General features: G+C 40.1%; 1 protein-coding gene across 2 annotated transcripts in view; it reads left to right on the plus strand.

The window, feature by feature from the left end:
* The first annotated feature begins 11,636 nt into the window (after positions 1-11,636).
* The window catches only part of LOC119493665 (pikachurin), a 32,723-nt gene continuing 16,781 nt past the window's right edge, over positions 11,637-27,578 (plus strand). For both annotated transcript variants that reach the window (XM_037779159.1, XM_037779160.1), the window contains exons 1-6: positions 11,637-12,189; positions 19,844-19,953; positions 21,395-21,481; positions 23,407-23,433; positions 23,651-23,768; positions 23,876-24,011. In XM_037779159.1, the coding sequence (XP_037635087.1) occupies positions 12,084-12,189; positions 19,844-19,953; positions 21,395-21,481; positions 23,407-23,433; positions 23,651-23,768; positions 23,876-24,011 (584 nt within the window). In that variant the 5' untranslated portion in view covers positions 11,637-12,083. The remainder of the gene's footprint in view (positions 12,190-19,843; positions 19,954-21,394; positions 21,482-23,406; positions 23,434-23,650; positions 23,769-23,875; positions 24,012-27,578) is intronic.

Consider the following 27,578-nt stretch of genomic DNA (forward strand, 5'->3'; position numbering starts at 1 on the left):
CCTAATGGCATCTGCAAGACTTCACAGACCAGAGGTAAACAACCAGTCAGAGCTGATCTGGAGTCTGCCGTCCAGTGGCCATTTATGAGAGCCAGCTGTCAATCACTTACAAACTCCAATGAAACGGTCAAACTAGGCAGGGCTGATCAAATATGAATCAAAATTCTGTTACTGTAATGCCTATTTCTCACCTCAAATGTTTTCAGAAACATCTTGTAGTGTACTGTTTAGCTGTAAAATGAGCAAGTTTGTGACCCGGCAGCCATGTTGAGATCTGTTGAGGAAATACCAAGCACCGCCCACCAGCCGGAGCACAGCCAATAGGAACGCTCTCTCGGAAATGACCTTTGATTGGCCAAAGTCTCCCGTTATAGGTTAGATTTTTTTAAAGCCTGAAAACAAAGCCATGAGGAGGTGCAGAAGTATAGTTATCTCTCAGAACACTTGAATTACAATATGCTGAAAGGTTATTATGAAATTCTTGCCCAATGATGCCAAAAACATTGTGCCTGCTGCAGGTTTAAATAGTGTTGAAATCAGTGGAATTGGCTCATACATTCTTTAAAGATTTTCAAATGTTTGCTGATATAATGTTGCAGAGACACGCAACAAACTGTACATGGATCAGCTTCTTGCACATGTGTTTTGTTAGTGATCCTGTTAAACAAATTAAATAACTGCCTTTGGGAGCCCGGGCTGTAAACCAGCCATAGTGGGTGTCAATAGGAAACTCAGAACTTCACTTTGAATGAAGCTGCAGATTAAATCACATTGTGGCCTCAGCCCAACAACAGCTTCCTCCATTCTTCACTGAAAGAATGTCAATGAGACTATAAAGTAAATTCCTTCTTATGTATTCATTGTGTCAAATTACATTATTATTCATCTCTGTCTCTATAGTTTTATTAGAGGACACAACAACGCAAATATGTGTGTGTGTGGGTGTGTGTGTGTTTAATGATTGAAACCAGAGCAAAAATGAGTGGAAGTGATCTGAGGAGTTTATGAGCCTTTTCTGGTGTAAAACTGGAACTGGTTCTCACAAAGATATAGGCCCAATCCCAATGTCCACACTCACAGACTTTGAGGCGCGTTCCCACAAAGTCCGGGGGGGGGCTAGGGATGTCCCACTGTCATATTGTCAAGTCCTTGAGGGCTCCCTCGCAGACGTTTTGAGCCGTTTCTGAACACTTTCTGTAAGTCCACAATTCAGCAGATTTTGCCTGAGGGAATCATTCATAATTCATAGCGTTGTGACATTAAACACAGGGTTACTAGGGGAAACAAAAAGGACGGCAAACAGGTGTTCAGCCAGGCATATTTAAATTTACACCGAAACATTAACATTAAGGATTTAAGATGGTACATAAAAAACACATGAAATCAGATTAATGCAAGCATTAGACTAAATTACACAGCTGGTTTATTCATCAACAGTTTCTTGTAATTTTACTGAATGAAGTTTGACAAAAATAAGTAAATAGATTTTTTGACAGTTGACTCTAGTCTCATAAAGGAGAGCCTGGAAGACATCGAAATAGGCAGGAAAAATGTAAAATAGAAACCCACAATTTGTGTCGTAAAGGTAACATGACATGTCGCTGCAATGTGCTGTCCCATTCGTACCAACCATTTACCAGGTGACGTCAGTCAAGTCCCTGTTCATGTTCAAGGCTTAAGGCCTTAGGGGGGACATTGGGATTGGGACATAATTACTATTGCATATACTCATACACACACACACGCGCACAGCCGTCCGAGGAGAAGGGATCGCTCTTTGAATGGACTTTCCTTTGGTTTCTTTCCATGTCCATCAGGTTGTTCTAAGGTTCTTGGGGAGTTGTTGCTGATCTGGGTCTGTAAGGCCTATTGAAACACATTCAGCTATAATCTCCTCTTAAATACGTTAAATGATGTCATGTTTGATGGACGAAATATTGTTCTTATTTCTTGAATTACATGTTGGTCATCGAAAGAAAATAATTAAAATAAAAACACCTGAACATTTTTTTCAGCGTCATTTTGCAGGTTTACTACGAGTCTGTAGTGGTACTGTGGTACTGTGAAGTGGTTAAGGAGCTTAAGGCAAGGAAGGTTTATTTAGTGTCACAGCACCTTTCAAACAGCAGCAATTTGATTTTTTATGACAAAGAAATGCATTAGAACATTTGAAAACGCAATGAAGAGAAAGCTCTTAATATAATATAATATAATAGTCAAAATGATGACTTGACCCCTCGGGCCCTGCAGGTCAAAGAGTGGAAAAGGGGATATGTCTGCAGAGAATACAAAGGGTAAAAGGGGAGAGAAAGAAAGGCAAACAGATGGAGGGTAAGAAAAGAGAGAAAACTCAAGAGAGAGGAACAGAAACATTGTTGAGGGATTTTGCTTCCTTCACACGCCGTATCTATCTCTATAAACAAGGCCCAACGTGTCAAGTGTTCTCCTTCCAAGAGCAGTTAGAAGTTGTTTATTTCACGTTAGTCGTCGCCACAGTGAGACTAACTGCACTCACACAGCTGTAATGTTTTACGACTCTTTGTTCAGGGTAAGCAGAACAAATAGTATATATCTATGATAATGTTTACCACATGATCATATGTGATTCAGAGTCCAGATGGAACAAGGTCCAGTTCAGTTATATGGAGATGATCAAGATGACTTCAGTTCAAGTGTTTAGATGCAGAATCGCTGCAAACAAATCCTTCACTTTCACTCTTCTTCTACAGTGATTATTACGGGTTAAATGCACCACTGTTTCTGGTACACCCACACTTTCTTCCAGCAAAATCGTTGCAGGAAGAAGAGAAATGATTGCTCTCTAGCAGAACTAAATAAAGTTGTCTCCTCTAAGGTAGTTTACCTTGACAAGGTTGATGTGAAATATATACTGTATAGCCACATGCATGTGTACAGCATATGTAAATAATCCATGCAGCCTTGAAGTGTAGTGTTTCATGGTGAATCATGTTTGTGTCAGTGCATGTTAGCCACATTGTATTGTAATCACTTGAGTACACCGAACATGCAAAAACCATCTGAGCATCCAGATATGCTGTAACTGTAAAGTCATGCAGAATAACAGTTGTGTTTTCAGAAGTAAGAGTTCTAATCAGTCAGAAGAGGCTTCTCTTTCCCCTGAACCGCTCTCTTAACTGAATGGAAATACCTCATCCTCAAGCAATTACAGCCTTGCAAGCAGCAAATACACCAAACAGATGTCCTTTCCCCTTCTTGCAAGGCATGAGGGCTAATCGGGGGCCGATCTGCAATTGAATCTGTCAGCCATTTTTGGGGCTCAGTTTGACTCACAATGTAACGGGGCTAATTGCACAGGTCATTTCACCCGTCATTATCGACCAACATGAACCTGCAGCCCCAGTTATGGGAGGGGTGGAGTTGACAGCTGGGTTAGACGTCTGATTTGGGACGCTGCTGCCGGTGTAGTAATTAGCAGAAAAAAGAATATCCTGACTCTCCACGCTGACAAGGAGAATGGGTGATAATGTGTCCTGTAGTCCTGTTTTCTACATTTACACATTTTAATCTCATACTTAGAGGGAGGAGAGAATCTGAGCTGGTTTTTAACTGAGCTATAGAAGCATGGATGGCAATGTTGGTCCGTCGGTCCAAACTGTGATATCTCAACAACTATTGGATGGTTTGCCATTAAATTTTGTACAGAAACTCATGGTCCCCAGAGGATGAATCCTAGCAACTTTGGTGAAAACCTGACTTTTTCTCTAGCGCCACCAGCAGGTCAAAGTTTTCACTTTGTGAACATCATCAATTATGATTCCCAGAGGATGAATCCTAATGACTTTGGTGATCCCGACTTTTCATGTAGTGCCATCATTAGTTTGACGTTCGTGTTTTTGAATGATATGTCTCAACAACTATTAGATCAATTGCCATGAATTTTGGTACTCATATGCATGTCCCCCTTTGGCGATTCCTTAACTTTTCATCTAGTGCCATCATCAGGTCAAAATTACAATTCCTCCAATATGACTAAACTGCAAAATGACATTCTAGTCAGCCTCAGCTTTTTGTGTTTTGTGCTAATTAGCAAATGTTAGCATGTTAACATGCCAAACCAAGGTGGTAAACATATACTAGCTAAACATCAGCACGTTAGCATTGTCATTATGAGTGTGTTAGCATGCCGATATGACAGCATTTAGTTCAAAGCAATGCTGTGCCTAAATACAGCCTCAGAGAGCCATTAGCATAGCTGTCGACCACGGCAGGACTAAAGGGGGGCATTGGTTCCCCCCTGTTCGAAGAAACCGCAGCAAAAGTGACCTCTTGGATGACCCCATGGTAGATAAGACATGATAAAGTGCCCTCTGGGTGACTTTCCAGTGGATAAAATGTGATGCAGTGCCCTCTAGGGTGCCCTTAAAATGGAGAAAAACATGATGCAGTGCCATATAGGCTGCTCTAAAACTTTCTGTGCACTGGTGCCCCACGGCATGCAGCTGGTGCCCTTTTTATTCTTTGTGCTCGCTGCCTCTCAGACAGCCTGAGTCCGCCACTGCTGTAGACCTTTAGTCTTGTTTTAATCATGCCAGGTAGATGTACAATATCAGACAGCTTGTGAATTTCCCCAGCAACTGCTAGTGTGATGGCTCAGGGGAAGGAGAAACTGATCACCTTTAAGCCCTCAAAGTCCCCTTTAGCCATGGTGGGCTCTTTGGATTCACTGAAAGATGTGGACGTGCATCAAATTAATATTTAGAATGGGATGTTACCATTAAGAAAATAACCAAAAATGATTGCCCATGATTTCCTTTGTCATGTTACTCGTAAGAGATAAACTTTTTTACAGGAAGTAAACTGTAAGTAAGTAAGTAAGTAAGTAAGAAGTTCCTTTGCTGATGATTTTGTTGCTATTCATGGATTAGGGTGGTGGATGGATGATTGTGGGGAGCCACATTGGTGCTTAGAAAGTAATCCACACCATGTGTACTCTGGTGCTGCTGGAGCCTCGGGGGGTGAGAGCGATCAGGCTCCGGGAGCTGAGAGAGTGGAAGCCGTCTGCTGGGCTGGACCACTGGGAGTTGGCTCTGAGATGTTAAGATGAGGTCAAACAGACCATTTACTCCATGATGTTTGTCTCCAGTTTTGTAATGAGTGTGACATTTCTGCCCGCTAGGTGGCTGTGTCAAATGTCTGATTTCAGGGGGAAGAACATTACATTCACTGATTTCTAATGCAGATTACAAACCTCCAGATGTGCAGACTGCTCAAACACATGTGCATGTAGGACTCAAATGCTGCCACTAGTGGACACTATTTACCACAGCTGTTATCAATGTGTTACACATTTACAGCATTTAGCAGCACTTCAGTAGTGCTCACACCAGAGTAACATTTTCTGATACCTCTTGTTTAAATACAACGACTTACAGACGTGAAATGAATGCAGCACTATGATTATTTTTATTCATTGTTATGATTATTATACCTTTGCGATGTGGTGTGAAATATGTCTTCAATGTGTTAATATGTAAAACAGATTTTTCTAAAGTTTTTGTGGTTGGGGTGTGACAGCACGTGCGAAAGGACAAAACTGCTGATGTAAATAACGACTAAAATCAATTTATCTTGATATGTGTAATGATCTGTGTAGTGTGGTGAGAAAGAACAAATTAGTTCTCCAAATATCCAACAAATCATGTCACATGCCTCTGACTACAGGCAGTTGTTCTTCTCATTGAGAGAAACAATTTTCTAAACCACCAGTCTGGTTTATTTACTTGTTTTTAATTTAATTAAAAAGCAACAAATAATGTATTTACTTGGACGAGGCTAACATGAAAGCTTCCCTCTTGGTTTGAGTCAGTGTGTTTCCTAGAAATAGAGATAGATGGACTGGTTGTTAGTGTGTCAATGTTATGTGTAAATATATTATTTGGTTTGGGTTATGGCTGCACCTGCCAGTGCTTCGGTTTCTCTTTCTGTGACTGTTCCTCCTCAGTCTCTCCGTCGTGTCCTGTGTGTTTGTGTTTGTCCAGGAGATGGAACCAGTGAGTTCCCCATTCATGCAACACAGTGACCATCATCTCGGACACCGCTCATGATTTCACTAAATATTTGTGTGTTAGTCTTTGGTCACGATCAGCCTCAGTTGTTACGTTATCGAGATCCCTGAAATGATCCCTGAAATGATCCCTGAAATGTGAATGTAAATGGGTTCTATGGGTACCCACGAGTCTCCCCTTTACAGACATGCCCACTTTATGATAATCACATGCAGTTTGGGGCAAGTAATATTCAAGTCAGCACACTGACACACTGACAGCTGTTGTTGTCTGTTGGGCTGCAGTTTGCCATGTTATGATTTGAGCATATTGTTTATGCTGAGGGTTTCTGGACAATATTTGTCATTGTTTTGTATTGTTAATTGATTTCCAATAAGAAATATTTACATACATTTGCAAGCTGCCCACTACCATGTTGATAAGAGTATTAAATACTTATATGTACTTAATGGTACATTTTGAAGAGATAAAAAATGTGTGATTAATTTGCAATTAATCATGGACAATCATTTGATTAATCACCATTAAATATTTGAATCGATTGACAGCCCTAGTCTTACAAGTTTTATTCTGTTTCTATTTTAGATTTGTGCACATATTAGGCTATAATATTGCCTTGGATTTTTACATTGCAACCTTCAGTTGTTTTGTTGCTTTTGTTGATAATGTTTTACTCGCTGTTCACTATAACTTGACACTTAACACAGTGTAGAGTTTCTCTAAAACAGTGATAATATTTCACTTATTGTATCTCACTTTGGCCTCTGCAGAGGTGGAACTGCTCCGGCTGTTTGTGTAATATATTTTGTGATCAGTTGATAATAGCAAGAAACTGGAATAACCACATCACATTTTGACTCTGTGACCCAGAGAGTATACTGTATGACAAATACAAGTAACACATGTGAAGGTGGAGGAGGATGAAGTCAAGTTGAATAGAAATGAAGACATTGCATCATGCAATAAGATTAATATAATGTTTTATTTGTTCTGAAGGTCTTTGATTGGTGGTGTGATTGTTTTTCTTTGCTTTTCTTATCTTTGGTAAACTGATAGCTGCATATCATGAAGGTGGACAACACCAGCACACATTTATAAGTATTATATTAGTTGATTATTTGTCTATAACACAGAGATAAGAACATTTTAAGTGTTTATTGATGTATTTGTCAACGATTATAACTTCTCCTATGAAGACATTACATATGCTTACATATTTGTATGTTATATTAATATCATGTCATTGCATAGTCATTCTATTTATACATCAGCAGTGTCGTTGACAAATACATTAATAAACAGTTAAAAATATCCTTATCGCAGCTTACAAGTACATTATAGTGTGTGTATATAATATCTATATACTTCTTATAAACACATCTTGCACGATAACTCACTGCAATCAGTTTGTGTGTGAGAGAGAGGCATTGTAAAGTACTATATAAATGCAGCAATTTACAATTGCAATTAAAACATGGTGGTCATATATAAGAGCTGTCATGTCATATCATAAATAACCTCACTCATGGGGATGAAATCATGTCCTGTGATCTATGTCTTAGTTAGATATTCACCTTCAATCAGTCTTGGCCTAATATCACCATTAACCTTTACAATACACGCTGTCAGAGGGGGTTTGATGAATGGGTGGAATGAACTGTGTTACTGTACCGAAGGAGTCATTATAAGAATGATGATTAATATATAATACAATGAACATGTAAAACTACTTGGGGTTGATTGATTCATTTTTTATTTTGGGTATTAAAAAAACAGACATGAAACCATGAAACCTTAGTCAATGTGGAGCTGTTAAGACACTACATAATTTTACATACACTCATCATCACATCTGTAACATCAATCTAGTTTCAATAAATTACAATTGCAATGTAAAATGCTATAAAATATAAAACAAACATCAAGCTACTAAACACAAGTCAATATAACCTCACATGTTCTAAACTCCTACACAAACTTGACAACATAAACATTTCAATGCGCCCCTGTTTCCTGCAATGTTTGTTAATGCATTGGCTGACAGGAAGTAAACTCGGACCAAAGCTGTTGCCCTAGCAACAGAATGGCAATGAAAAGGTCTACATCTACTCTGACTTTGATGCACACTGGGACATCTTTCCATAAGTCCATGCCAGTATATAACAGTGAGTTCCTTGCTGTGCTTTTCACCCTGTTCTTACAATGCTAATTGGTATTGCATTTTACATCGTTGGAAAGCCTGTTTATTTACCTTCACAATGATGGGATCATGCATTTGTGGGGAGCGCCCAAGAAGAATTGGCAAAATGCTCTGCCAATGGTTAACAGTGTATTCTCGTGTTGGTATTGACTCTTGTTTTGAGTTGTTTGGTGGATTGGATGATTGAACTCTCTATCAGTAACAAGTAACAAACAAGACGTATTGGCAATTTTACACTTTTCATTTAATACACTGTCAAGAGCCTGAGTATCGGTGGAAGATCCATACGCAGCCACAACAGCCTGGCACCTCCTCCTCATGCAGGTCACCAACCTGGTCACATGTTGCTGTGGGATGGCGTTCCATTCCTCAACCAGGATTCATTGCAGGTCAGCCAGCATGGTTGTGTTGGTCACTCTAACACGTACAGCACGCCCAAGCTGATCCCACAAGTGTTGAATTGTGTTGAGGTCTGGACTCTTGGCAGGCCGTTCCATTCTCTCTCCTCCCACATTGTGGAGTTAGTCTGTGATAACCCCGGCTCTGTGGGATCGCCACTGGCTGCAGAATCTCATCCCGATATCTCCCTGCATTGAGATGGCCTTTAATGATGACAAGCTTTGTTTTGCCAGTGAGGGAGATGCCGCCCCACACCATGACACTGCCCCCAACAAAAGCCGTTACTTGATTGGTGCAACAATCAGCATAGTAGGAGAATACACTGTTTAGCATTGGCAGAGAATTTGGGCGCTACCCACATAATCAGCTGTGCTGCTCATCCCACAAATGATCCTTACAAGTTGTGAAGGTAAATAAACAGGCTTTCCAACGATGTCAAATACAATGCCAATTAGCATTGTAACAACAGAGAAATATTCCACCAAACACAAATTTCCAAACTTTTTTTCCCGGGTTTACCATCTCTATAAGTACGGGGCCAGTCCCTCAGGGTAACATCAGGCCCTAAAGATTTATCTTAAATTTCTTCTTGGAGAGGCTTTCAGTAGCCGACAGTGTGAGTCAGGGCAAAACATGTTGGATCAAAACTAGATTCAAGGATTTTCAAATTATTCTGTGCAAATTGATGGCTTGAGTAATTACTAGGTTCTACATACTCTTTTTGTATGGAGTTAGAATATGCCCGGCTCAGAAAATCAAGTCTAAGTAGATGAGTAGATGGCAAAGTGAAAATGAAAATGGCTTCACAAATCAGCCTGTTTCCTCCTGGGTGCTGGTTAGATTTTTTCTCCTGTGGTACCTATAATATAATATAATATAATATAATATAATATAATATAATAAAACAAATCAGAAACAAAGTTTAAAATATCTCCAGGTGAAAAGTTTGGGACAATTTACCAGCTACAGCATTGCTCCACGCTGATTTGTGCAGGACATGCAATGAATAAAAGTGCATTTTCAAAACCTCCCTAATAAACTTTGACTTACAAAATGTGCTTTATCAGTGTTAATGGTGCCTGGTACTGTGTGTCCATTGTCCCCAGTCCTCTCCTTCTTTCTTTGGCCCTCCTTGATAAGAAAAGTGCCTCTGAAGTGATTTGGCTGAGCTCTCCTGCAAACACTGCTTTCTCTCTCTCGCTCACACACACGCACATTGTGTTGTGAGTTTACATTTACACACACACTCACGGACACACACTCCTCTCGTTCAAACTTCACTTCTTTGTGTCAGAGTGAGACCACACTAAATAACACATAACCAGCTGGGCAGCTGTAGTCACATATTAATGAGTAGCCTACAGCTATTGCTTTTGGGGACATTAATTAATGGATTCATTGCTTTGCCCCTTGGTCATTGTTGTACACATACACACACACACACACACACACACACACACCCCACTAGTGTGTTTACAAAGGAGATTAGAGCAGTTCCACTCTGTACCTCAGCGTAGCAGAGGTGCTTCAGAGCCATATGTGTAAACGATGAGAGGAATGTACACTGATGTATTGACAATGCATGCTATGTACATTTAGTGATATTTATAACCTTTTTAACCCCAGAGGGAACAGCTGTAGTATGTTATGTCATGTTGCTCCCAAATGCATGCTTTTTTATGTTAAGTGACACAGGGTCCCTTATGGATGGATGAGCAAATAACAAGATTAATGGTTTAATTATTGCTGCAAAAAAATATTATGGCTGTTACAGCTGTTTAAAGTTTGTGTTTGATGTTGTTTATCATCATTGCTGTTTTTAGGGATTTAGTAGGTTTTGACCGAAACACAGCAGCAGATAAACAAATGAACGTAGCCAGAAACCATGAGGCTCAATCTGCGTACAGATCATATGTCTTTCTGCCTCAAATCTTCTTCATGTTCCAGGAAAACACTCATTTAAAGGGACTGTTTGTAACTTTTTACACGTATAAATCTACCGGGTTGGGATCCCATGCACACTCGCATATGCGCGCTCGCGTGTGGCTACGCTGTTCAGACTGCTCCTCTGCTTGCCTTCACTTGCCAACACAACGCGCGCGTTCTCGCTCTTTCGCTCCACCTCACGTTCATGTGCGCACACACCACACTGTAGAAGAGTTAGTAGCTCTGAGAATATCTAGTGAATGTACAGTGGATGTTTGTGAAGAAATAAATGCTGCAGCTCCTCCAGACCAACAGAGGTTTTCCGTGTCTTGTGAAGTGACGGGGCTCCGCAGCGAGAAACGTTGTCGTCTCCGACCGGGTACCAGTCTTCCCTGTTCCCTCCGGGCGCAGTCGGAGACGATAATGTTTCTCGCTGCGGAGCCCCGCTGCTTCAGCCTCCGCCGAGGCAGGAAAAGCCAACACTAGGATCAGCAGTGATTCATGGAGAGACCTCCGTCTGGTCGACTAACATTACTGCCAAGCAGCTGAAATATAGAGTGATATTGTGGTTTTAGCTGACGTGTGTCGCCTCACTGTTTTGAGCGATGCTCGTTCATGTCTATGTAGAGCAAGCGTGAACCCGACGCTGACTTTCGTTGACTTAACAGCCACAGGTGTCGCTGTTAACAAGCATATCTGAAAGTTACAAATAGTCCCTTTAAAGCACAGCTATACACATTGAGTGCTCACTCTTGACCTTGGAAAGAGCAGTTGATCATTTTTTTGGAGGATATGATACAAAATGTTGTGGTTTTCTGATACCTATGAACATGTTTTGTGGTTAATTTAGCAGTAACAGTTTGTCATAATCCGCCCTGGCTTCATGTTTTTTCCTTTGTTTTATTCATATCATTCATGTTTCCTGTTTCATTTTGTTACTCACACACAGTATACAGTGTGTGTTGAGCGGCTCCTCTTGTGCTTCTGCGTCAAGACGTGCTCTCCATCTGTGTGTCCAGTGCGCGTCGGTGGATTAGAGGCTCGTTATCCTCTTAGAGCTCTAAATGGCTCCACGTTCCTGCACTCCTCTCTCCATCTCATCTGCTGTTTGAGACGCGCACCGGAGGAGCGTCACACGGAAGCGAGATTCATGCGTAAAAGGAACGATGATCGTGTCCACCATTCAGTTGTTTTAGTCTTTGCGCATTACGCGCGAATTGTCGGGACGATACATCAATCTCCATGTCCATGTCCATCGTCAGTGTCCGTCTGTCTGTCCGGTAATGTGTCCAACCCACTGATCTTTTGCAGACTGTAATCTCATCAGTGTCAAACCGGAGCTGCCCTTTCCTCTCGGGTACTTTCTGGCGTTTGCGCCCAAATCTGGATAAAAGAAACGATTTTTTATCAGAGAAAAACTTTTATTCGTTACATTTACAGTTACAGGCGCGTTTGAATGTTGCGATAAAATGAACATTTGACTGTTTTAAACTCCCGAACCAGAAGAAGACATGGAGTCTACATGTAAAGAAAGGAGTCTTTTATACTTACTTCTGTTTGCAATATGCACAGCCAGCGTTTGCTTTTGTGCAAGAAGATCAAATGCTCGGAGATCTGGTGAGTTTATACCTGACCTTTTTTTTTTTTTTTACCACATTTGACAATAATAATAACAATAATGACTTTATATTGAAACATTGTGGATGAGGGCAGCGTTAGTGTGGGCTCATCTTTCTATTTGTTTGATTACACCAGCATCATCATAAAGCCAGCTTTAAACTTTGTCACGTCACATTTGAATTATTACATGAAATATGAATATTTTAGCATTGATTCACAACAATCTAAATGACCATTTGAAACTTTTAAAGCCCTTTAAATTCTAGTTTGATGGCAATAAAGGCTGGAAAACATGAACTTTGGTCGTTGGAAAACACACCATCATCATATAATCTCCATTATATTTCTCAGACAGCATATAAATGATTATTCTACAATCACTTAGACTATAAAAAAGGTCCCCACCCCTCCTTCTCTCTCTGTAAGGTGCTTTTTAGTCACTGAGCAGCAGCACAAAACTGCATTTTAACCTTTGAGCTACAAATTGTTCATAATAACTGTAATTTCAGCACTTTAAATCCTGATAAGTTTAAGGCAGGACTTTCATGTCTAAGAGGAAAAGGACTTAACTTGGCGAAAATGGTGTTTTCTTTCTCAAACCATTGTTTGTGTTGATAAAAAACTGTCCACATGTTTTATGAATTTTACACATTTGTCAAAGAAAGAAAGACAGAAGAGAAAATATTCATCTTCAGACCAACAGCAAACTTGCCAAAGTGGGCAGAAAATCCCTGGATGTTGATTTCGTCATCTCCACAGTGTCTCTACCTTTCTTTGATATTCTGTCACCCTGAACGCTTTTTCCATCCCAGTTTCTTCCCCTTTCCTCCTCTTTCCCATCACTTCCTTTTTCTCTCGCTGTCAGTCTCTCTGACTGTCTGTCGTATTTCTCCCTCACTCTTTCGGACCCACAGGCTATAGCAGGCTGACTATTACATCTATCTGTCAGCACAGAAAAACTCACCACAGTTGGGACTGCCATACAGAGGACGGCTGTAGTTCTGTCTTCATGACTTCCAGTGACATTTGTACTTGTTGTTTTTTTTTTCATTCTGAGGGGTTGGGGGGATGTCAACAGGGCTCGATGTCCAGATGAATCACATCAGCCTTAACACAACAAAGCTGGTAGTACAGGAAAGAGTTAAGACTGAATGACGTCTCTCCCCAAGGTGGTCTTACTTTTTCAGCATTTTGACAGCTTTCTCCCCAGTTAGAGTAAGCTGTTGAATTATTTATAGAATCCTTCTTTATTTCTTACACTTACTGCAATATAGACCTATTGACTTGTTATGGAAATTGTGCATTTTAAATGAAATCCTTTCTATTATGTCACTCATAACAGACAATATTGTTTGGTGAAAGACAATGAAAATATAACCAATATAAGAAACAAGAGATGACATTTCACAGTTTATCCCTTCATATTCAGTGTCTTATATCACTCCCTAAGCCATGCTGAAGGGCAGCACAGCAGCATGTGTCTCAGTGGTCATCCACTTTGGGATGACTCAGACCTGGAAAGAGCAGCGCTTCTACACGACTGACTCTGAAAGTGGAGATATCGAATCAGAGGAGCAGGTGGTTTGCTCTGAAAGAGGACGGTCTGATTATTGTTGATCAAGTGAGAGCAAGTATTATGAGAGCGCCTTTTTGATTTTTGGCCCGAGTGGTGTAAAAGTGTCCGGGGTATTGAAATTCCAGCATAAATGAAGCTTAAAGCAGCAGTGGGTAGAATTGGAGCAAATATGATTAAAAAAGTATTTTTTTTATAAAAGGGTCACTATATCCTGACAGTAGTGCGTGAGACAGGTCATCTGGAAAAAATCATGTGCCTCTGTGTCCTCTGGTGCTCCTAATGGCATCTGCAAGACTTCACAGACCGGAGTAAAAGAACCAATCAGAGCCAAGCTGGAGACAGCCGTCCAGCTGCCGTCTATGAATCACTCGCAAACTCCGATCAAACGGTCAAACTAGGCAGCGCTGATCAAATATGAATCAATATTCTGTTACTGTAATGCCTATTTCTCACCTCAAATGTTTTCAGAATCATCTTGTAGTGTACTGTTTAGCTGTAAAATGAAAAGGTTTGTGACCCGGCAGCCATGTTGATACCAGTTGAGGAAATACCAAGCACCGCCTACCAGCCGGAGCACAGCCGATAGGAACGCTCTCTCTCTGAAATGACCTGTGATTGGTCAAAGTCTCTCGTCACGGGATCGATTTTTTAAAGCCTGAAAACAGAGCCATGAGGAGGTACAGAAGTCTAGTTTTCTCTCAGAACACTTGAACTACAATATGCTGAAAGGTTATTGTGGAATATTCGCCCAATCATGCCAAAAACATTCAGCCCACTGCAGGTTTAATGCCTGAAACAGCTTGAAAGATCTTATGGACACGGCATAACACATGAAAAAAGGCTCCATATTTACATGTTTCAAACTGACAAACACCCTAGGAATGAGAACGGGCTGGACTGTTCAGGCTGGGCTGTTCATATACATCAGTCTACATGGCAGCCAATAATTAATAAGAAATTGCTGTAGAGAAATGTCATAAATATGTTTGAGGTAACGTCTCCATTACATGGTTTGTCCACCAGAAAGGACTGACTGACTGAGCTGATCTTGGTTGCAAAATCAGCCAATATGTAATTAATGGATTTTTAAAAATCTCAAATATTGAAATTTTGATATCGGTATTAGCCTAAAAAATCTAGTATTAGTCGAGTAATTATTTTTTTACGATATTTCAAACTTGTTTTATACCACGGCCCTGTAGTGGTTGTGTCTAGAAAGTAACCTACAACTGCGAAATCTAGCAAAAACGCAAGATTCGCTGCCAAACGACCTATTCTAACCATAACCATTCAAGGTCAATGCCTAACCTTAATCATCTCTCGAGTTTCCCAACTTCTGATGTCTGCTCCGCCCTGATTAGTTTCACCCGTCCCTCGTCAGCCCTGCTCTCAGTAGACCTCCTGCTCACCTGTTCTCCCCATTAGTCAGTCACCATTTATACTAGCCCAGTTCCTTTGTTCCTTGTCAGTTCCTGCTACCTGTTTACCCGTTAGCTGCCTGTCTGTGGACTCACTGCCTGTGGTTGGCTTGTCCTCCTCTGTGTTTGGGTCCTTCCCCTGCTTCCTGCCTGCTTTCCTAACTGTGACAGATTTAGAGTCATGAGTCATTTCAAAGGAGACATCACAGAACTGTGGAGTGGGCGATCATGGCATTTTGCTAATTGTGTTGGCCTATGTGTGTTCATTGATATGTTCTGCAAAAGATGCAGCAGCTGTTGCTTAATTCTTAAAATTGCATGAAAGTGTGCCGTTTCCTGGCCTCCTGTGGCCTTTTTTTGACCAGTGGTCTCAAACGTACATTACAGAAGTTTGCACCTGGCCTGACCTTGGAAATCTGGCCTCACCTGTCTCATGTAGCCTATGTATGAAGTGAAGTTTCAAGGTCTTAACGCACAAGTGGAGGACACTCAGCCACAGTACTAATGGCAGCTGATGTCGCAACTGTATTCAGTAAAAAAAAGGTTGAGCTGTTGATGTACTGATGGGTCTTTTTTCTGACCCTCACTCATGGTCACAAGCTCTTGATGGTGAGTATCGCTGAGACACCATAGACTGTATATAAGACGTGGACATTGTCACCGTGACATCACCCATTGGTTTGTCGACTGCTGTTTTGCAGCCTCCAGTTCGGCATTTTGGCTGTTGACATCTTGGTTTTTGGCTGTCACCATCTTGTTTTTTTGCAACCAGAAGTGACACGAGAGAATGGAGCTAAGTACAACCAAACGCTAAATAAGACATTTTTAGGCGACCACAAAAGTTACAGTTAACTTTCATGAAATGAAAACACTCTGTGAAAGGGTTAAAGTTGTAAGACAAAAACACGGACAACTCTTAGACCTGTCAATCACAACGCCCTAAATCATACCCTGCTTTATGGTCTATTAGACTCTAGATTGGATCATAATAAAACTAAATGAACGTCATGCTGTATTGAAGAAGACTTTTAACTAGCGCCTGCGACCACAAACTCATGTTTACAATGTTTACTGAGCTAATAAATCAAGTGAGAAGTAGGGCCATTTTCTCATAGACTTCTACACAATCAGACTTCTTTTTGCAACCAGAGGAGTCGCCCCTTGCTGGTTGTTAGAAAGAATGCAAGTTTAAGGCACTTCCTCATTGGCTTCAGTTCTCAGACCCAGAGGTAGCCCACTGTGAGACACCAGCTTTGGATGCACTCAATACTTCTGAATGGCAATTTACCAATTGATTTGGAAGGTTGTTATCACAATATCTTAACATCACACTTGAAGACAAATCCTTCTTTTTCCAGTTCTTAAAAAAAATCTTAATTTCGTCTGCCTGAGGAGACACAGGATCAATACAGAATCCAGTCTTACCTGCCATAAAAAATCCACCAGTTTCAGGGCTGTATGTCAAGATTTTCAGGATTCATATTTTTCACTCTCGTCCCTCTCTGAGTAATACATTTTTTACTCAGACCTACCTTATACATTAAACACCAACTGTATGTTGATGGACATACAAATTGTGATTTAAGAAGTCCCCTCTCTATCTGCTCTAATTCTGAGAGTTCAGCTTGCCTGTACCTTCGCCCAGCCGCACCCCTGGGGAGATATGGATGATCGGAGAATTCAGCTGACATATTGAATTACCCGCTCGGATGGAGGAGAAGGGTTCAAAATAAGCAGAAGAGATGTCGAGAGGATTCAGGACAGGAGAGAGGTCGGCATAGGATGTAGAAGAAGGGAATCACAAGGAATAAAGAGATAAAAAAGGAAAGTGGAAAAGAGCAGCGTTGTAGCTACATGAGATTTCAATTTACAGAGGTCGGTCCTGCTATATTAACATTTTGTTTAATCCCCATGTCGATGTATACCAGAGAATTCTGTCCTTTGCCACTCAGACCAGATATGGCCATATGAGAATCTATTCTTAAATCACACATAAATAAAGGCTTAAATAAAATCCATTTATAATACATATTGTTATGCAGCATTAAGGAGCTTCTTTATGGTCTTGAGGTAGCAATCCTCTACCCTTTGCAAACGTTATGACATAAAGTGCATGACTATTGGGCTATAAGGGTCCTTGTGTGCTCATCTTTACTCCAGTAAAGCCAGGTCATGAATATACAGTAGGGGTATTGATGATCTTTACCTCCAGAGCTCTCTCTTTCTTCTATAAGAGGCTTTTCAGGCCGTAGTTGGACACTGGAGGTGCAATCACAATCTCTTGAAGTGTCACAGAAGCACCTAGGATTTAATAACTCAGAGCATGAAAATAATGACATTTGAAGTCAGTCAGTTGATATTAGAGGCCAGCTCATCTTGCTACAGGTTATGCTATTTTAAATGGTGGTTAAATGGTCACTTTTCACCCTTCAAATAGACTCTAAGGTGAAGGTTAAGTTGTGTTCATATTATCATTGGCTATTTGGAAAGATATTGCAAACACACTTGCTTTTGTTCAAACCTCATGGAACTATTGACAAAGCATTTATATATAATCGGCAGGCAATTTTCCTCCTTGCTTATTCTGAAAACAACTCAAATTAGTTTTCAATATTTTATATAAAAAAATCTTCACAAGAATGAAGTTGTAGGATTGAAGTTGTAAAGGTGTGTTCAAAAATTATTTTTATCTTTACCTCCATTAAAAATAGAGAAAAAAAAAACAACGCTGCTCACCTGGTATCAGACTTAGCTGAGGTGTTGGAGCTATAAACTATCAAACCTAATGAAAAAGCACCCGCACACTCAAATCAATGCAAACATATTTTCAATAACTTCTGTGAATGCAGCAGTTCAAAAGGTTGAAGGAACATCACTTGATTAGTCTTAATGCAGAACATTGTGTCAATCAATTGAACTTGTCTTGCTAAACAATGCAACACATCCACTCCAGGAGTATTGGAACCACTGGGTCATGAGGAAGAGGATTTCAATATGAGTGTTTTGCTATGAATTAACTATAATACATGCTCTATGTTTGATGATGTTTTCATAGCATTTATCTCTATTGTTGCATATTCAATCTTGTTTTATATATTGTGTGTGTTGTATATTCAATGTGCTTTGTGTTTATTGACTGTCTCAGGTACTGGCTGTGGTTGAATAGTCAAAAAATGACATCCCAATATCTTTTCCTAACTACTTTCAAAATAGAATCACACCAATGTACAATTAAACAGCGACGGTGGATGTTATTGATGGCCGAATGGTAAGTCGCTTTAAATGTTGCTGCCGCAAGGAATTGTGGGACGGCATTTTCTGCTTTCCTTTCGTAAGTGTATCCTATGCTGAAGGAGATAATAAAGGAAGCATTGAAGCAACTTTCCTTAGCATTTAGAGAATTCAGCCAGCTCTCATCACGGCTGCTACTTAGATACTTCAGATTCATTTTATTTTGTTTGGAACCTTCCTAAGCAAAAAAGACTATTCGACCGCAGCCGAATGTCTCAGGACTACAATTCTCTTGATATTTAGCCACACAAGTTCAACTGATTGACATAATTGCATCTGTATTAAAGTTAATAAGTGATGTTCCTTGAACCATTTGTGCTGCTGCATTCACTTGCTACTTATTTTCCATTGACACTTTTTTTTTGCCGGATGTCAGCGTTTGAATCCGCTGCACAAGGCACCCTTTTGCGGCGAATGGAGACGCACCGGGCTGTCCATTAACTACAATGTAAACCCATCCATGGCAGCAGTAAACACTCTGGGAAAGTGCTGTGGTGATGAATTATAAAGAGCGAAAGAGACACACCAGGTGGGAGGGAGGGAGGTGGATGGGTCCAACAAACACAAGACTTTCATCCACGAGGCCGCTGTTTGTGTCCGGTGTGTTACGTTTCACTTTCACTTCACAAGCAGCTGTTTGTTCGTGTCCTGTGTTCACAACATTAAGTCTCATTTTCACTGTACAAATGTAGTAATTTTAAGCTCAACCATGTAGTTTTTTCCTGAACCTATCTAAGTGTTTTTGTTTAATTCACAACATTAAGCATGTGACTACTGCGACCAAAAAGTGACTCCAAGGGGTCTGACAAAGCATTTTATGTATATGACGAGTTGGGATGAGAACGTGTTGGACATTTTTGCTCAGTTTTGGGTTCCACCACCACCTACGGGAAATATCTGGCTTCACTGTGCTCACCAGCTATAGACGCTAACTTTGTCAGTCTGCTGTTTGGTGCTAAGAAATGAGAGTAGTGAGAGTGAACAAAAGTTGCGGGCCAGAAAACCGAAACAGAGCTAAAAGACGCTAAAACACTGCAGAGTAGGGTGGTAGTTCTCTGTGGGTTCGTCGTCATCACGAGCCACACTTTTCACTTTTGAGCCACTGTTAATATAAAAACATCAATTAGAACAGCTTTATTCAGTTAAATAAGGCTTACATGTTATGCTGATCTAAAGATTGTAAGATGCTGAGGTGCTAAAGAATCTCTGTATTGTACACATTGGTTACAAGCTGCCATGTCTCTGGTTCAATAATCCATCACAGCTAATAATTCAAACAGTTTATAGCTGCCTATAGTCACAGTCTCACGGTGTTTTCTGTTCCCCTCACTGATTATGTCTCTCTGTGTGTGTTTCTATAAACCAGATCGTCTGAGTCCTCCATTAGACATCCAGCTGGAGACAGTCAACTGCACTGCCTTTAGTGTACGATGGAAGATGCCCCGGCGACATGTTAGCACCATCACTGGATACAAGGTATTCACAGAATGTGACTTGTACGTGAAATAATCACACAGATTTAGCAATAACGTTATGTATTTTCATTTCAATTTCAGATGAGAAAATATTTGGGATAAAAGCAGTTCTAAGTCACCAACAGGATCTTTTCATGACATACAATATGTAGCTCATGGGTCTTCTTATATTTTCCATTTCTTCCATTATGTTACATATTGTTCATGATAATCTTATGGTGAGATGCTCCATACAGTTTATATCAGGCTTTGCCAGCAGCTGTCTCTGTGTGATGCTTTCTTGCTCGGCAGCACCCACAAATTTAATGTAAATCTGAGGCAACACCAGCCATATGGACACAGGAAAACAGTTCAAAACCAAGAGTAAAAGAAAACATTTGGCTTTACAAACAGCAGAATAAAAAACGCCCCTACATTTTCCTTTTCCAAAATGCATCAAAAGGTTTTCAACCCGGTGAACATAAAAAAACAACTTCTCAGATTTGTCGCAAATCATATTTCCTCTCTTTTTTTCCTGTACAAATGTCCTCTGCAAGCTGTTGATGTGGTTGGCCTCCACCTTTTTGTTTTGCTTTTAAAGTGCCTGTCAAATCCACTGTCCAGCAAGACGGCCTTGAGGCTAGATTGATATTTCTAAATTTCTGGTGTTTTGATGGAACCCCTTCACTGCCGAATTTATGCTTTTTAAGGGGCAATATAGCTCTGAAGGATGTGGTCACAAATCTTTATGTTAGTGTCTTGTCAATAGAGAAAAGGCACTCTAGATGTTGTGTACTTGTTGTTGCATAAAGTGGACTGAACACTGAATGGAAAAAGAAGTCTTACTTTTCTTTTTTTACTCATTACATAACGTTTAAGTGCTCATACTTTGTGTTTGTCTTCTTGTATGTTTAATTTATTAAATATTTTTTGAATGAGATATAATGCCTTACGAGAACCAAGTTTCCTTCCTTCCTTCCTTCCTTCCTTCCTTCTTTCCTTCCTTCCTCTCTTGTGTTTGTTTTGAGTCAACCATTATCAAAGTGTGGATCAGTATGACTGTTTGTGTGTGCTCTGCTTTTGACCATATGTCTGCCCTAAGAGGATTAGTCAGCTTCCTAGCTTCCCCACGACTCACAGATAAACATGTGCGTTCATTTGGCCAATCACTTTGGAAGTTCATAAGTAATCTTGCTTCCTTGTAGTATTTCCTCCCAATTACAGTATGCTGTGTTTACATTGTCACAGCCATGACCTGATAATAGAAGAGCTGAAAGGTTAAACAAATATATGGTTCTTTAATCCAACACAGGAAACATGAGATTTATGAATGCCTGCCCAAACCAACACTGTCAAAATAGGTTTGATTTTTAATGAAACACCAAGAATCTGAGACTTTTTATGGTAAATATTTGTTTGTATGTGTCTTTCTCTTTGACTGTGTGTGTGTATGTGTGTTTCAGGTCTTCTACACAGAGATGAGGAATGGCCTTCCAATGGGTACAGCATCTTTAATGGAGGTGCCTCTCAGCTTGGACATGCTGACCACTGTGAGTACACTGACTTTCAACTGGGCTGTTTCATTGTAGAAATCAGTGGTGAACATGCTTCGACTATTTCCATTATAATAATCACCACCCAATTTTGATCTGTCTCTAACTTCCAATGTTGACAATGTGGGAAATCTCAGCTGTGGTAGTCAACAAAATCTTTGCAGTGCTGCTTTATCAGAAAAAAAAACATGCCTTAAAAGCATTACCCTGAAAAAAAGAAAACAAAAACAAACATCAACAAAATATTAAGATATGGCTGGCAATTTTCTACATTTTTCATGGTCAACAAATCCCATACAAAGACCAAAACTAACTACGGGTTATGTGTGAAAGCAACCTTAGCAACCTGTTTCGCTAGCAACAGGAGTGAATGGAGAGAAGAAAAAAAAGCATAACAAACTATATAATTGATGACGATTTTCTCCATTAGTTGTTCATATATCACGTCTAGTTAACAATACAAGCCAAAGTTCTACCAAAGTTTAGTATCACTTTAACTGTGATTAGAGGTTACTGGAGACCCAGAACTTTATCCAGCGATATCTCTGTCAATATTACTGCAAATGAAAAAAAGAAATGCACCGATGCATCATGAAGGCAAGGGGGTGAAGTTTGACCCTGAAGTAACCATGCCTTTTTCAGGTTAAAAGCTTTCAAAAAGTACCCTTAAAAATGTCTGTGATCTTCTGACATCTGATCTTATCAGCTTGAACAAACCTTGGAAATCATCAGAGTCATGAAATCAGTTTTCTGCAACTTTTAGGAATATGGCTGCCACGGCCATCAGGGGCCAAATTTGCAGTGCCTCGATATCTATATCATTTCATAACATATAAACCTTCTGTGCCAAATGTGTTGCTTTTATCGCAAAATGCATAATTGTATGAATATTTCAGTTTAGCTGCCCTACTAAACAGTGAATTGATCCTATCAAGGATTGTCTGTGTACAGCCAAAGCCTGATGCATTGTATTCCTTTGTTCCATTGTTGTCCAAAAACTATTAAACACATCAATGAGTCACACAATTGCACTGAGTAACATGTTGCTTCATTATGGTGAACATGGGCACTGTAGGCGCTTTAAAGTTGATCCCGTATGCACTGTCCTGCTGACTTAATACTAGAGCACCAAATGTGTATTAATTCGCGCCTAAAAATAGTCCTGTACAAATGCCCTATTTATTTCTGTTTTAATAATGTATGTTAAAAACTACAGTGCCCGGTTGTTTTAGGAAATTATTTATGTTTTTTTTATGTTTTCGTAATTTTATAATGGAGGAAAATGTTGATATTCCCAACAGCCTCATTTTTTTCCTCTGTCATTATGCCTTTACATTTCCTGCATTATTTTACCCGCCTAATAGCTTGCTAAATTGTTAGCCTCTGTTGATTCTTTCGCAGAGTGCAAAAATTGTGACTTCTGTTGTTCCTAAAGTAGTGTTATTATTGTAAGGATGGCCTCTGAGCGAGATGAGCGGCGTTACCACGGATTTGCACTCGGGAGCTCGAGTTACCACAGTCTTGAAAAGGGAGGAGTGAGCGGAGGGGATATCATTTGGTTGCAACCTGCACCACTAGATGCCGCCAAATCCTACAAACTGTCCCTTTAAGATTTATATCTTGAACAAATGGACTCGGGAGAGACTGTTGCGTTTGATCTTTTCATGGGATTTGTAGACAATAAGAAACATATAATATCTGGAACCTTTAATATTTGGTGTCAATGACCATTAAATCCATCATCATCACATCTCACAAGATTTTAGAAAATCCTTTCTCACTTTCTATAAAAAATGTAAAACTACATTAACTAACAGTATGCTGACTGTTAGTATATTTTGGATCTGCACTTAAAGTTATGATGTCTGTGCTGTGATACATTCAAACATTTATGGATAACTCTGCTCTTATTTTCTCAAAAGGGGCAATTTGACGGACAAGCAAGCTTTGTGAGTATCATGCCACTGCTTTCGTAGCACTCTTGACATTTATAGTTCTTTAATTTCCACTCAGAAATAATCCCTAATCAGCAATTTAGTCTTCTTCCACAATCTTTCCTTCTTTTTCTTATTGCTTCCTGTCTTTTCTCTCCATTTTCTCTCTCTCTAACCATCCTTGCTGACATGCTCTTGCTTATTTTTCCATATCTGTCTACATCTCTTCTAGGATGTGGACATCGGTAACCTTAAGGTGAACAGTAAGTACAGAGTCACCGTTGGAGCGTATGGCTGGGCAGGAGAGGGCAGACCCAGCATGCCCAGAGACATCGGCACTGCTTCACATGGTAAGAATATGTGAGTAGTGGGAACACATTTTACAGCTGATGCTTTGATTTATACCGTGGTATTGTTAATATCTTCCACTGAATTAAATTTCCCACTGTGCCATTAGACATGTGCATGCCCCCGTCGCCCCCCACTCAGCCTGTTGTCATGGCTGTATCTGACACGGAGCTGGCGTTGTCATGGCAGCAAGGAGAGAGCGAGGGAAGCGCACCTGTCCTTCACTTCCTGGTGGCTTACATCAGGTCAGTCTCAAGAAAACGTTTAATTAAGCTTCACGTTTATGAAACGGGCCTTTTGCGACCTCACAGCTGTTGATACTCAGACACACATTTCCAGGTATATACATTTGCACATGCAGGACACATGCATATGAACACCATCATACAGACACTAACCAGGTGAAGAGCAGCCTGAAGTGGCCATGTCATAGAGGGAAGAACAGGCCTGAGTGAAAAGCCTTGTTTCATCACAAAGGGAAAAGGCTGACTGGTTTTATCTTCCTGTTCATTCTCTTAATTAATAAGCCGTCTATCTTGGACAAGGAGGACAATTCAGACAGCTTTTTCCCAGAACACTGCTCCCACGTATCTTTTATAACCACACAGACCACTTGATGGGTCAATTATTATGTTTGTTGTGGGGCCAAGCATTTATGAAGCACAAATTATAGTCAACATGCCAAGGTTTCTAAAGATACCACTTTGAAAAAACAAAAACAAGCAGTTTGAGTTTCAGATGTAATGGTGCACCCATTTAAATAATGGTAAGTACGTTTGAGATTCTGGGAAATACACTTATTCGCTTTCTTGCAGAGTTAGATGAGAAACAACTAGTTAGCGTAGCTTAGCATAAAGACTGGAAGCAGGGGGAAACAGCTAGCCTGGCTCTGTTTGAAGGTTCGGAAAATCGCCTACCAGCACCTCAAAGCTCACTAATTAACACTTTGTACCTTGTTTGTTTAATCTGCACACAAACTGAAACATAAAAACAAGAAGTTGTGATTTCATGGTGAGTTATGTACGGGAACTATATCTTGACCAGATGCAGTGACTTCTGAGGGTTTTGTCATCACAGTGAGGTTGCCATGCAACTGACGAGGACTCCCAGTAAAACCAAAAACTTGTTGCTTTTCAGAACTTTTTACACATTTCTTTTGTTTTTTCAAAGACTTGGTACATGGCATACATAGGTTATTGTTTCCAGGGTGCCGGATCACATGACACGTGTTTTATATTATGGTGGCAGACTCCAGTAAATGAATCCAGTAAAAATAAACAAATAAATGAATAAATCCAGAGGCCTGTACTACAAAGCGAGTACAACATACCCAGGGTACCTTCTCGTTATCTGGCTTAACTAACCCTAACAATCGTGATCCCGCGGTCCTATGACGGTTGTTATCAACTCGGTAAATCAACCCAGGGTTTCTCAATCTGGTTACATTCATATAAAGGGGTGGTGTTCGCAGCATATGACCAATCACAAACATGGACAAGTCTCCTGTCAGCAGAGCGGCACATTTTACAAACAAAATGAAAACCATAGCCTAATATTTGACAAATACAAAGAAGTTAAACATATAATCCAGACTAAAAGTAACACTGTTTAAGATGCCAAATGCAGGAAGCACAGCAGGCAAAAGAAAATGTATATATTAATTAATATGTTGCATGTGGAATAGTATTGATAACTAGAAGATAGAAGGCTACTTTTTGTGGCCTGTAGGACACTTTCGCTACCCTTCTTTCAACTGCGTCCCTGACGCTGGCGGTGTGAAACAGACTTGGGAGCAAATAAAAATAAATTTAAGAACATAATTCAAAGCGGTAAACAGGCTTACTTTCATATCTTATAATCACCCATAGAATACATAAAAGTACCGTAATGCATTCTGTCTGTGGGACTGTAAACGCACGACTCTGACGTATTTAGTCATTTATTTTTTATTTGCTCCCAAGTCCGTTTTCACACAGTCTGCAATTTTTTTTCTTTCTGCATTTGGCAGTTTGAACTGTGTTGCTTTTAGCCTCAATTATGACTTTAACTTCTTCGTTTTTGTGTAATATTGTTTTAGGATCCGCACACTGAGCTTTGATTGGTCAGTAGGCGGTGCTTTTATACAAGTTGATCTCTCATCTCGAACATAACCTGCAACGGAGCAGGTTAGGTGCGCAGCATCAGTTACCATGGCGATCCACCCTGGTAGCAAGTGAATCACTGTGGTAGGACTGAAAACCCAGGGTTAACCCTGAACATTACCTTGCTAACCCCAAATCATGCTTCGTAGTACAGGCGTCTATGGGAAAACAACAACAAAGGGAAAACATGTCATATATCGTGAGTCCTACTGCAGGATCACACCGGCAGAGAAGAGACTGAAATCTATTTAGACCTATCTTCCGTTTTAATGTAATCCCAGAACCAGTCCCAGGGAGACACCTTTTTATCCTGATCCCCACTTACTGTACTGAGCATACATTCGTTTCCACCATTACACTAACGCTCTTTCAGTTCTGGTGCTTTTATTTATTTCCAGTGTCTTAAAATAACTCAACAGACTGTTTCTAAATCAACAATGATAACAGAACCGGTCCCCCATTAAACATGACTTTTGACTTAATAAATTTCTGAACCAAACCAACTACTTAAAATTTCTAATACAAACCTGTTGCTTTTATATTTTGGTTTGGGTATGTATCCAACAAACTAGATACAACTTGATCATTTGTGAGCTTTCGAGGTGCCAGTAGGCGTGTTTTTGAACCTGTGGAGTGAGCCAGACTCGCTGTTTGATGAACAGATACGAGAGTGGTATCGATCTTCTCATCTAACTCTCAGCAAGAAAGAAAATAAAGTGTATTTTCCAAAATGTTGAACTATTTTGTTTCAGTTTGAACATGTACATTACTATGTATAAACATAATGAATAGAACTGGGATAAGTAGACGCAGAATATGAATTTGACTTTTCAACCATCAAAACCATTATAATGGAAGTTTAAAGGGAATACTGGAATTCAACAGGAGAAGCATTTACAACATAAAAACATGATTTTATACTGTTCTTTCCAAACATTTATTTGTGTGCATTAATGAGTGTATAAAGCTGCACAGTCAGCCTCGGCCTTTGCTGGTCTGCTTAATCTAAACATTTGTGTTTTGACATGAGGATCCAAACCGATATCACGCCAAAGCGTGTAATAGACCCGCCTCTTCCTTCCGAAGGACAGGCGGGTCTATTACACGCTTTGCCATGAAACTGGGCTGGAGGATCAGTTGGGACTCGAGAAACAAGGAATTTCATTGTCTGTCTAGTATTGTCCAGCTTCCCACGCACATAAACAGTAAATGCACGCACACACACACACACACACACACACACACATATAAAGGATCTCTCATGTCTAGACGAGTCCTCAGGCTACAATGTCAAGGAGGTCCGAATTAATTTGCCCGGAGTCGTCTGATGATTTGCCAGACACAAATAAAAAATGGCAGATAGAATTTTAAAATGCCCCCATAAGAATTGTTTAAAAGAAAATAAGAAAAAAAAGTTGTAAAGATATAAAAGGAAACGGAACAATAGTGTTGCCCTTCGTGGTGCAGAGTTAACACCCTGACACTGAGCAAAGAGAGGGAGACAAAGAGAAAGAGACGGAGGCAGAGAAACTGTCGCTTACTGTGACAGAGCAGACATGAAGCAGTGTCTGTTTTTGCATGCAGGGGCATTTTCCACACAAAAGGGCCATCTCAGAGGCAAATACTTCTCGTCTTACATCAAAAGAGGGCCTTGCTGAAGAGAGACATTGA

The sequence above is a fragment of the Sebastes umbrosus genome, chromosome 8 (genome assembly GCF_015220745.1).
Source record: "Sebastes umbrosus isolate fSebUmb1 chromosome 8, fSebUmb1.pri, whole genome shotgun sequence".
Lineage (NCBI taxonomy): Eukaryota > Metazoa > Chordata > Actinopteri > Perciformes > Sebastidae > Sebastes > Sebastes umbrosus.